Raw genomic sequence first — 13,105 nt, 5'->3', positions numbered from 1 at the left:
TGCATTATAAAGGATTGCTTGAAACTAAATTTATCAGTTAACTGACTGAAGTTATGCGTATATCTGTGTGTAATGTGACTTTTCTAGCTGTCCACGAATTACTGACTTTAATTAGTGCATTTCATTCCACAGAATATAATCAGTCAGTGACTTAAGATACCTTTATGTGAAAGATTCTGCTTTGATTTCTAAGAACGCAATATTGACTGTACATATCCAGCGAGGCAGACATAAGTCTGGAACAGTAGAGCACAATCTCATTTATGTTATTAATTTAATTGATCCTTGGAAGTTGCTTTTATTTCCATAGCTACTGATAGGCTGTTAATCACAGGGAATTAAGATTAAAGATGCCTGAAAAACTGCAAATTTGAAAAATGAAAGAACTAGACCAGAACTAACCTATATTGATACTTCCATCCAACCTTCTTTTCATGCAGCTAGATGGGCTTGAGAAGCAATAAAATAACAGAGCACGAGCTCTATTTGCACTGCTTATCTTTACCACACAGAACTTCACACATTTTTAAAAATGAAGAAAATAATAATGCAGAAATAAGCTGCCTGATAGTTCCACAACCATACAATACACCTGCCAAGAAGCAATTGTGACAGTACTACATAGAATCGTAGAATGGTTTGGGTTGGAAGGGACCTTAAACATCCCCTAGTTCCAATCACCCTAGCATAGGCAGGGACACTTCCCACTAGACCAGGTTGCTCAAAGCCCCATCCAACCTGGCCTTGAACACCTCCAGGGATGGGACATCCACAGCTTCTCTGGGCAACCTGTGCCAGTGCCTCACCACCCTCATAGTGAAGAATTTCTTCCTAACGTCTAACCTAAATCTACAGTTTTTTCAGTTTAAAATGATTATCCCTTGTCCTATTACTATACCCCCAATAGAGTCCCTCCCCAGGTTTCCTGTAGCCCCCTTTAGGTACTGGAAGGCTGCTGTAAGGTCTCCCTGGAGCCTTCTCTTCTCCAGGCTGAACCACCCCAATTCTCCTCAGCCTGTCTTCATAGGAGAGATGCTCCAGACCCTTGATCATCCTCGTGGCCCTCCTATGGACTCGTTCTAGTATGTCCACATCCTTCTTGTGCTGGGCGCCTCAAAGCCAAACACTCTAGGTAGAGTCTCACGAGAGCAGAGTAGAAGGGGAGAATCACGTCCCTCGACCTGCTGGCCATGCTGCTTTTGATGCAGCTCAGGATGCAGTTGTCTTTCTGGGCTGGAACCCTGCACTGCTGGCTCATGTTGAGCGTCTTGTCAATCAACACCCCCAGGTCCTTCTCAGGGCTGCTCTCAGTAATTAGCATTTGACAGTGACATTTCTGAATGCCACATATTGGTATACGACCTAATACTATGTGACACCATAAACCATGTTTCCTGATACACATTCACAACATTCCCTCCCTTTACTTAATTACAAACACAAGACGCAATGGTAAGCAGATTGCTTTGACTACAAGGGTTGTCTGCTATGGTAAGTCAAGTGAAAAGGAATCTACAGGCTTCCTGTTCATTCCTATGGATTAATTATTTACCTGACTGAACTTCAGAGCAATCACGAGTACCCTAAAGTACTTGGGAAAAAGCATCCCATTAATACCCATTAAGATAGGCTTCTACTGAAGAATACTGATCAGCCTGAAACAGCCATCATCATATCCTCGCTGCTATTCTCACCTGCATGGAATATTTTTCAATTTCCTGTGCTCTGCTCAAATACCAATCAGTCACAAGCTCTACTGAAAGTTCAGTAGTCCTGTACTTCAGTAACTCTGGTTGTGTTTCATAGAGAAATTCACCTTCATCTTGTAAAGTTGGTTCAACAATCATCCTTAAAAAAAAAAAAAGTACGTTTAAGTATAAGCATACATTTACTCATATTTTTTCACATTAGTCTTCTTCGTAAAACTTTAGGTCATTCTGAAGAACAGTACAAATCAACTCATCATTGTACCTGTAATTTGAGGGGACTCAAAATGCCAATCCCAGTATTTATTTTTATCAGCAAAGTAACTAACTGGACATACCAAACGTAAGACGGATCACAAAAGATAGATTCCTCTCTACTAAAGACACAGGTATGCCTAATTCGTGCTTTCCATCTGTTATTCCCACAAAAAGGCAGTTACATGATCCATTAATGCTGCTATGATAATGTTACGGTTTACAACTTCCAGTAAGATACTCTTCACAAAATCACAGTGAACTTAACAGTGTAACGTGAAAGACTGCTTGGTCTTCCAGTCTCATTAAGAAACCTCAAAACAACTAGTGTGCACGAAAGTGAGAAATTAGTCTTACTATTTACTGCATTCTAACTTACCTGCATTCTGTTTTTTCGCACCAGTCTTCTTCACGATGTTTCTGTTCATTCCAAGGAACAATTTTCAATGCTCCCTGCTTGTAACTGGTATAACAGAAAATGGAATGCAAATTTATTAAAAAAAAAGAATGAAAAAAAGTGATGACATTCAATTAATGGAATACAAAGCACATGCAAGTATTTCAGTGAATTCATGATAAGCATGTCATTCGATTACAGTGCCCGTTCCTTAAATTTATCACTTCTTAATGCAGCTATACAAGTACTATTTCACCTGTAGGATATTATCTGTACAAATATATTCTACCTATACCATTTAAGGTACACTAAAAAATTCAGTATCATCTTCTTACTGATCATGTCTTTAAAAGAAGAAAGTCACTACAAAAGAATCTTTACCACTTCATGGTTAGTATCCTGACTTCATACACTACCACGGAAGACTGAATGTGTGAAAACCTACAATCTTCACAGTTTAAAAAAAAAGTAATTTTCCAAATTTTAACACAAATCCTCGTATTGAACCAAAACAAGATATGCCCTGCTGTACTGATCTTCTCAATTAAGTTTAACATGGTTTTCTGACTACTAACACCCGCAGTCAAACATTTTCTACATACTGAGGTTGAAGAAAAAAGTCCATTTGAGACAGAGATTAAGAACAACACAAGTTATTACTAGAACGATTAGTTATGGCTTGCTATTGTAGGCTAGTTGTTTAAGCAGCATGAAACCTGAGAAAACCATGCTGAGACATGCGGAACATAAACTAAGGAGAAAGGGAAGAACCTTATAGGCTCCGGCACTTGTAGAAATAAGAAACAAAATACATACAAAGCAAAGGCATTAAAGTCTCAGCACACTGGAGTAATGAGCTATTTTAAATCTCATTCATTTTCTCCTGACCCTGATAATAGAAAGAAATAGTAAAACTGCATGGACAATCCTTATTTACAAGTTAACTGATAGCCTTCTCCGCCACTGCAGAGCAGTGTAGTAATACAGTAGCTTAAAAAGAAAATTTTCCAATACACAAATCAATTTCACAACGTAAGAATCAAAACAAAAAACTATAAACCACTAACTCCATCTCAGTTAGCAAGTCACTAAATGCATATATAGATGTTTAACAAAGCATCTAACTGCCCTTCCCTGTATACACAAGCATTTTTCCAAGGTCGCCCATCCTTCCTTTCTCTACTTTATGCACAATAATATTCTGTGTTTTATCCGTTGTGATTCCAACCTTCCACGTGAAACATGCAGTAGAAGTAGAGCAATAAATTGGCCTGCAGGCTGCTAAAGTGAAAAGAGAAGAGGTAAAAAGATGGAAAACAGCTAATTCTTCTGTCTTAGACATAGTAACATCTCCATTTCAACTCTAGCTCAGCCACGTGAACTTGGACAAAGGCCTCCACAATTATGTTTTAAATCAGAAAAATGCATCGTATCAGAAAACATGCACATACTTCAGGTGTTTTTTAATGTCTTCAATAACAAATTTTGCTTTAATTAAATATTAATATTTAAAACAGGGTTCATAAACTAAATGAATAAGGCACACATGAGAACGTTATTATGGAAGGCACAGTTTGTAGAGAACAAGGTCGCCTAAGCTGAAACATCAAAGAAAAGAAAAGCCAAAGTGTGATAACATTCCCTTCCAAAATATAAAATCAAGACTGTATGAGCAGGTCTTTCTATTGTAACCAATAATGCTCTCCTTTCCTATGTCCCATTAAACAGATAAGGAAATTGTACAAAATTTCACTGTCCAAGACTACTACTTTTCATAAGCTCTCTAGTAACATTTTTCTGTCCACTTCCCAGTAGGTTTGAGAAGATGTTTCAGGCTGGGTTGTGTTTTCTGTCTTAACACAGCTTATTAAGGCGGGGGGAAAGACAGCAGAAAACACACAAGATTTGCATTTTAGAAGCCATTGAGAAGCTGTTTTGCAGCTTTCCCTGCAAAATTGTCACCTAAGGTCTAATACCAGCTATCCTTCAGCCATAGACAACTCTAACCCCAAGTATTACAACTACCCTTGCAAAACAACAAGAGGAGATTTCTGGACAGCAGCTCTGATTTCATGTTATAGACAACCTTTTCTCCCAAACTTTGCTACATGTACTAATACTGTAACTGTTGTTCTGCCTCCAAGAATTGTAGTGCAAAGACTTCTCAAAATTCTGACTTTTTGAGGGCTAAGTATGCTGCTGCTATCCCTCAATATGAGATGTGAAGAAATAAAATAGCAACTTGCTGAGGAAGATCTCACTCTATTACTATTCCCAGACTTTTCCCTTTGACAATTCCTGTTTCCCTTCGCCTTACCTCCAAAATCCATCAAGTGAGGAAGCAATGTACAATTCGGCCTCCCTACTGAAAAGGATGTGATACAGAAAAAGTGGTAAAGTGCAGAGACAAACTATTTGAATGACCACGGGTAAGAAATGCGTGATCATTCCTTTTATGAAAGCCTGAGCAGATTGAGAAGTGCTGGAGGAAAGAAAACAACCAATGTGCTAATTTAATTTTTTTTTAAACGAAGTTGCTTACTTTTTCCATGTCACTTAAATAGAAAATGGCATTTCACTGTTTTTACTTCCTACAACATCGCAAGTATCGACAAGACTAGCAGGGCCTCATTCAAAATGAAAAAGAGTAGATACTACTCTATACCATGTACATGTAAGCTCTTAACTACCTACTGCCCAGTAGAGGATAAAAAAATGAGTACTTGGTTTCACAAATATAAAGTCTTAGAATAAAGTATCATAAAGTCTGTTATATGTCTAGAAAATACCTAGTTCAGGAATATTTGAGCCATATATTAAAGTTTCTTCAGAAACTTCTGGTAAATGTGGCAATGTGCTTGCCCATACCACTTTTTTTTTTCCCTCCCCTTTCACATTGCCTATTGGCCATTTGCCTTCTAGCCCAATCTAGCAAGACCAATCTCATGTTTCGCCAAAGGGTTTTTGCAGGACTGAAACCTACAGTTGCCCATACACATCAATTCAAGAAGTTCTATAAGCTTACTTCAAAAGTTTTTCATAAAAGCTTATTCGGAGACTTCACCACAAAATACTGAAGAGTAGACTTTTTGATTTATATGAAAAAATCATCATGCAGTGCAATCTTGAATGGAAACTTTTATTCCATCTTTTTCCCCTTCTCACAGCAGAAAAAGTTAAATACTTTGAGTCAGGTGTATGTAAAAGCGACGAAAAATTCTTTCAAAACTATTTTCTGTTCTGGCTTGATTTGCCATTTTAAAAGTATTCAGGTTCATCATAGGAATACATTGAGAAAGTAATTTCAGATTTTTAGCATTCTCACCAAGAAGCAAACAGCAGTCAGCACCTATGTTCTCTAAATGCTTAAAGAAAACAACATTAAAAAAAATACGTAACTGTAAATTATCTTATCCTAGTAGAATTAAGCAATTATAAAAAAAACAGTTTTAACAGACATGTTTCTTTCCAAGCTAAATTCACAAAGCGCACACACACGGGGCTAACTGCTTATTTCAGTCACCTCCTCAACAATTCTAAAAAATTCTCAACACCCTCCTGCCCCCTATTTGACTGCATTCTCCCTTCCTTGCTTTCTCTCCTCATTCTGAAGAGTTTAGAAAATCTCATTGTAACACAAGGACTGAAATAAAGCAGTCTTGCCACTAGCAAAGGATAGATCAAGGTACCTAAGCATTTCACAAACTCAAAAAAAATACAGTTCTTTAATTGTGTTTTTTTGTGTTTTTTTTTTTAATCTCAACACTTATCACAAGGCTTTTTCTTTTTCTTAACTGATTGTTATGTTTTAGCATAGATTCCCCTCTTCCCCCCCCCAGAAAAAAAAAAAAAACTGTATCAGTAACTACAACAACACATGCAGATATGAGTAACTCTGGAATAGTAACTGCTATCAGTTGAGAAACAGTAAGTTTAGAAAGATTTCAGGCATTAAAACACCACAGCATTCTGCAAACCCAAAAGCACTGAATGCAAATGAGACTGAGAAGAGGAAGAGATAGGAACGTAAGTAAGTATATGCTAAGAGGCAGGGTTTCCATTTTTCTACCGTTATTTTGTTTACAATACAGATGCAGCAAACTCAGCACCACCGGAACACATCAGAACTACCGCACAGAATACATAAGCCTGCCTGGTCTGGAAGGAAATTCAGCATGCACAAGTAGCTTGCTGTATGGGGAACACACAGTCTATGCTACTGCATCCAGCATTCATCAGGCTCTCCGCCTATGCTACGCAATTTTACAGCTTTGATCTAGAAACTGAAATTCCACAGAGGTCAAAGACTGTACTTAAAAACAGAGTGGGCACCTGAAATTCCAGATGCTGGAACAGATCTCTATAGTCACTAAGGCAGGTGTCCTTTTCCAATTAAAAGAAATTTATCAGGTGCAACATACCTAACTCCACACAAAGATTACCTAGGAGTTTCTTTTTGTAGAGCCTTTTTTCTTCTTCTCTCAGCAACTGTTTCTCCCATCCTCGCCTCCCCCGTCTATTTTTGGTTGTGTTTTTTTTTAACATTAGAGTAAATATGATTAGTGCTCAGGAAATTGACAAATGAGGGAGGTATTCAACTCTATTTCTGCAAAAAGAGCTGATTTTTCCTTTATTGCTCTTTCCACTCTATTGTTTGCATTGGGTTGCCAACTCTTCGCATTCTTTGCTTTGATAAAAGAGGCCCATGCTATTGTAGCTTCTGTGCCTTACCAACTGCATTCATTCAAACCTGCAGATTATTTTTCTCTCCAAGGACAATTCTTTCTATTGCCAATGGCAACTTTGTGTTTGTTTGGTTAGTTGTTTTTTTTTTCCCTTCTTCTTTCTTTCAAGCATTTCATTCAGGGGAACTGTCTGAGATTCTTTCAGCCAAGGATTTCATTTATTTTAGTTTTCCTTTGTAAAACTGGGCAAATTGATCCAGACTGGAAAACAAACATCAGTTCACCCCAACACACTTATGAAACAGTATATTTTTGCTGAAAGACATGTACATTTTTAAAAGAGTGGATTTTTTTCTTCAAAATATTTGGGGAGCAGATGAATCTTTGCCTTTTTTAAATTTATCTCTCATTGCCTGAAAAAAAAGAGAAAATACTAATTTTGTATTTGAAAGCTTACATGTTACATACTGAATAGAACATAATGCATTTAACAAGTACTGACTGATAAGTTAAGAGAAAAGCTATATAGGAAAGACGCTGAACAGCAAAATAAGGTAGTATTTCCATCAAATGGTTTTGTTATCCACTCAAAAATTGTTTGAAGAATGTACTTGATTCTGATTTTATTAAATTTCATTTTTTAATAATCTCCAATATGTTTTGTGATAAGCAATATAAAACACTGAACCTTCAAATATTCTTTTACCCCTGGTGACACTTGTACGCTTACCAGAATTAACAGCTTTCGTATTTTACTGTATGTACACTGTAAAGCAGTTTAGACTTCATATTAAAATTATTTCTATAATCCCACTATTTACAGATATGAAGGCATCAAAAGCAGGCTAAATAATACAGGATCTGCAAGGGAAATTTTATAAAGTACTCTTTTTCAGTTTAACTCAGAAACTCATTTGGCCAAAGCCTGTCTTCTCAGAAAGCAATCATGGAATCACAGAATATCCCATGTTGGAAGGGACCCACAAGGATCATCGAGTCCAACTCCTGGCTCCACACAGGACCACACAAAAATCAGACCATGTTTCCGAGAATGTTGTCCAAACACTTCTTGAACTTCATCAGGCTCAGTGCCGTGATCACTGCCCTGGGGAGCCTGTCCCAGTGCCCAACCACTCTCTGTGAAGATCCTTCTAACACCCAGCCTGACCCTCCCCTGTCCCAGCTCCATGCCGTTCCCTCGGGTCCTGTCGCTGTCCCCAGAGAGCAGAGCTCAGCGCCTGCCCCTCCGCTCCCCTTGTGAGGGAGCTGCAGGCTGCCATGAGGCCTTCCCTCAGCCTGCTCTCCTCTGGGCTGAACAAACCAAGGGACCTCTGCTTCTCCTCTTACATCTTCCTCTCCAGACCCTTTGCCACCTTCACAGCTCTCCTTTGGACACTCCAATAGTTTTATGTCTTTCTTATATTGTGATGCCCTAAACTGCACACAGTACTGGAAGTGAGACTGCACCAGCACAGAGAGGAGCAGGACAATCCCTTCCCTCAACCAGCTGGCAGTGCTGTGCCTGATGAACCCCAGGGCACGGTTGGCCCTTTTAGCAGCCATGGCTCACTGTTGACTCTGATTCATCTTGCCATTGACCAAAGCCCTCAGATCTTTTTGTAGGGCTGCTCTCCAGTCTCTCATTCCCTAGTCTGTCCATAAATCCAGGTGCAGAATCTAGTATTTGCTCGTTAAATTTCATACATTCCCTGTTTTCAATGGGAAAATCAATTCCAGTTTCTGTTGCTCTGCAATTCTTATGGCTCTGAAAATTTTATGATATTATAATTATTCTAGAACTGCAGATGAAATACAGTAAGAAATGCATCCCAGATACATTGTCTGAAACAGCTATGATATGTATGCATTTGTGTTTTTCATACTGCATGAAGACATGGGGTAGTTTAGTAATGAATTAGCAGATGCAACTACAGAATCGATCACGGGTATTTTTAGGTTTCCCATTACTCAACATATTACGTGACACAAAAGCAGTAGGCAGAGAGAGAGGCATTTCATTTTCAGAGTATCCATATGATGTGAAAAATTAAGCAGCAGTGAAGCACAGCTAGTGCCTAAAACAAAGTGCCAAAAGCATCAAACATTTTGGGAAAACTGATCCACATTAAATAGTGGAAAAGGTATCCCAGCAGCTTTTGGCTGCCACGGTTAGCTACACTTCAGAATTCCTACCGTGCACGTTTCAGTGACAGGTCTTTTGAAGCAATTCTGCCACCAGAGAAAAACGTGCCATCTGATTTTGCATAAACAAATCAATTTACTTTTTAATGATTTGGTTATCCTCTTATACAATCTGGAAAGAGAAGAAACTTTTTCCCCCTAAAGCAACCTGGACTGAATAATCTAAAAATCAGAAATGTCAATCAACACTATTCAACCACACTTTAGAAGCTTGCTGTGTTTGGTTTTTTGGTGGTGGTGGTGGCAGTGGTGGTGTTTTTCCTTGATATATACAACTGAAATTGTGAGGCAACAGCTTTCACAAAATCAAAATGGGCTACTTTACAGACACAGCTGAAGTCCCAGTCTGCCACCTCATAGTGAAAATACTTCTTTAGAACTGTAAATTTATAAAGCGCATAATAAATGTTTGTGGAAGAAATTTGATCCTAAACTTTGTAAAAAAACGGCTACAAACAAGACAATAACAGCAATATAATTTCAGAGAATAACACAGAAGCCAAGTTGAGGTACAGTTCAGGAGTATGCATGCAAAACAGCATGCATCATGGCAGATGAAAGTAGGACAAGTTAGGCACAAACACACCAGAACGAAAAAGAAAATCGTGTTAAGTCTAGAAACAAACAGCCACAGTTCAGCCCACATCCTATAGAGTAAAGCATTAGAAAATTGCTGCTGGGCAACCCTGAGACCCTCTCCCAGCTGAACGTACCCAGCCTTTAAGATCCCCAAACATCTTGATGTCCCTCTTCTGAACTTGCTCCAGTTCACTGATATCTTTCCTGTACTGGGTGCCCAGTATCCTAGATGCAGCTGAACGAGTGCTGTAGTCTGACTGCTCCATCTCCTGGCTGTGCTTCTGTTCATGCAGACCAGGACACTTCTGGCCTTCTCTGCTGCCAGGACGTGCTGCTGGCTCATAAACTGCTTGTGTCCACCAGAACCTCAAGGTCCTTTTCAGCAGAGCTGCTGCCCAGCCAGTCAGTCTCCAGCCTTCATTGTTGCAATGGTTTCTTCACTTGGAAAAGCAGGGCTTTCCTTTTGCCTTTGTTGAATTCCCCAGAGCTCTTGCTGGTCCATTCCTCCACTTTGCCTAGGTCCCTCTGAATGGCAGCTGTGCCTAAGCATAGCAGTTCTTGTAAAACTTCCCATCTCCCTTGTCAACAGCTCATGTTGTCCATAGCCCCTTCATAGCTTCAAGTTCTTTCTCATCTTTAAAAAAAATCTGCAAGACTAATACCTACAATAATTCACCATCTTACTTTCTGCAGCATCCTTTTAGCCAAAGCGAGCTGTACTTGAAGATCCACAGATCCCCACATAGGCCAGTTTTCAGAAGAGCTTCTCTTCCTCCAAACCACTGCTTTAATTTTTACACAGACCCCAAGAACTTCCTGCACTCCTACCAGAAGTCAGTCCAAAGAGGAGACTGTCATGCTGAATGCTGTCATGCTGAATGCTGTCATGTAAATTTAATCTTCCCCTCAAAACCTGATTTTTCTAATTCTCAGTAGAAGGTGAGATTTGTGTTTTTTTTGTTGTTTTGTGTTTTTTTTTTTTTAACGTATATCCTTGAAGTTAGTATTAACTACATTGATCCTCTACTTCTGAACCACTTTGTGTTTTCTTTTCCCCTCTTTCCCTCAGTGTAAAGGAGTGCATATAAATAAGAAGGGCAGAAGTTTTATCTCATGGTAGTGCTATACAGATGAATACAAACAAAAAGAAGAAAACTGACCACGGGATGAATTTTTTAAAGATGAACACTTCTGAACTACTTTAAAAACAAAAGCAGTTCATCAGAAGAGAAGAAAAACTAATATGAGACAACTAGTAATATATGTTCAACAGTTCTGTAGATGTTCAGTCATCAAACTGATTACGTACTAAGAAAAGAAGACATGAAGATAGAATCACTTTGTTGAAACTGCAGAGCCACAGGCAATAACTAAAGACCTCATTCAGGAGAAGATACCATTCTGCAAAGGCAAAGTTAACAGCTTACAAACCTCCCAGTTTAATTATACAGTATTTTACTGTTCACAGATGAGAGTCTACTGCATGGAATTCTTCAGCATTTAAAAGCTTCACTTCAAGTTTTTAAAAGATATTTCCATTCCTATCCCAGAGCATCAGCCAAATGGAGCTCATTCACAACTCTCCATTAAAAATTCACTGTAAGCCATGACTGAAAAACAATATTTGCAGAAGTTCAGAGTAAAAAAGTGACTTCTATATGTGAAGTGAAGGTTTTTACTACTGGTGAAACTACTGGTGAAATGTGCAATATACAAGAGTTATGGCTATTGAGGGAACCATACATTTGAATTTCCCAACTTCTGTGAGTTTAAAGTGTGAACTGTAATGTTGCAGTATAACAGTTAAATGTAATAAGGATAAGAAAATTAAAAGAAAAGGAAAAGACTCAGGTTATGTATTTACAATGGCAGTAAAGCATTGTATTCCTACGAGATCACCTTTAAAAATCTGAGGGCAATAGCCTTAACCATAAACTGAGAATGCTAGCTACAGTTATTAAATAGAGATTAGAAAGAGTTATCAACTGCTCTGAATACCTAAACTTTTATAACCTTCACACTAGTTGTCTTAACTGATAAAGACTCTGCACCTGATGGATCTTTGTGAAGGAGCATGAATCCCAATGACCTAGACCTATTACAGATACAAGAGTCATCATTATACAAGAAGCTGAGAAATAATATGAAAAGTGAAAGAAGTAGAAAAACATTAGAATCACAATCCTGCAAAAACACACTACTAGGTAACTTCAGTCCATCACAATGTCAGTGTGAAGTTGACAGGCATGTAGAGTCATGGGTGCATCTTACTATTTCAGATTCCTTCTCAGCTTCAGGGAGCTGTTGCGGTTACATAACTCCCAGTCCTTTTAAACATTCTCATGAATGCATAAATCAGTCATTATAAACCTGAACAGTTCCGAGAGTGATCACCAAAAGGTGCTAAGCTACAAAATATGCAGCAAAAATTAGGAAAAAAAAGACATCTATCACCTGAGATGTTTTACAAGCAGACAAGGAAAAAAAAATACACATTTCCTAACAACCTAGCCCAGAAGACAAAAAAAAACATCTTCTACATCTTTTTAGCTTTGTTATGCCAACTTCTTTTTGACTGATTGAGCCTTAAAGTTTTTTGGGACACCAGACTCTAACGCCACCCTAACGCAGATAATGTGCCAGTAACAAGACAAAAACCTGCTTTATGCTCTATAGGATGCGCTAGCAAAACAAGCATTTCTTTCCCTGAGTACTGAGTTTACTACCTACAGCTTAACTCGAGGCACCAGACAAAAATGAAATGACAGTCATAATGCAATCTTTACAAAGATATTTCTCATAGGTAACGCATTCTTCAGATGCAGCACTTCTATGTGCATTCGCATTGGCAGTGTCATGCAGCAAACAATTATACACGAATACCTTTCTGTTGTCAAAAGCTAGAGGTGCCTACTTGCCCCATCTCACTTGTCTCATGCTCAGATAAGGCAGCACCTACTAGCATTCTCAAGTTTTTCCTCATCAGGATTCCCCTAGAGATGAAGGAACTAACTGTAGGAACACAGAGCAAAGTGGTGAATTTCCAAAAGGAGGAGCCACCTCAGAAGACCAACTCGTAACCAACCCTCTTATTTTTTATCGTGCTCCATGAACACAGGATATAGGAAAAACTCCCAGCAGTACTTCATTCCTCCTGCTTCCCTTTTGCAATATTTTCGTTTTGTTCACATGCTTATTACACTTGAAAGTTTTTAATATTATGTAGGAATGAAATAATTTCATAAATTGAATCACAATCTTGTTCAATCAATTCATTTAAG

At 38.4% G+C, this 13,105-nt stretch overlaps 1 protein-coding gene across 3 annotated transcripts in view; it reads right to left on the bottom strand.

The window, feature by feature from the left end:
- Positions 1 to 13,105, bottom strand: part of NBAS (NBAS subunit of NRZ tethering complex) — a 191,295-nt gene that overhangs the window by 138,651 nt on the left and 39,539 nt on the right. For all 3 annotated transcript variants that reach the window (XM_083828261.1, XM_083828259.1, XM_083828260.1), the window contains exons 22-23: positions 2,341 to 2,424; positions 1,695 to 1,848 (exon numbers count right to left, since the gene is read on the bottom strand). In XM_083828261.1, coding sequence (XP_083684387.1) covers positions 1,695 to 1,848; positions 2,341 to 2,424 — 238 coding nt within the window. The remainder of the gene's footprint in view (positions 1 to 1,694; positions 1,849 to 2,340; positions 2,425 to 13,105) is intronic.

This window comes from Anser anser, assembly GCF_964211835.1.
Source record: "Anser anser genome assembly, chromosome: 3".
NCBI lineage: Eukaryota > Metazoa > Chordata > Aves > Anseriformes > Anatidae > Anser > Anser anser.
The sequence above is the reverse complement of the archived record's forward strand: the minus strand, read 5'-3'. Positions and strand labels throughout refer to the sequence as shown.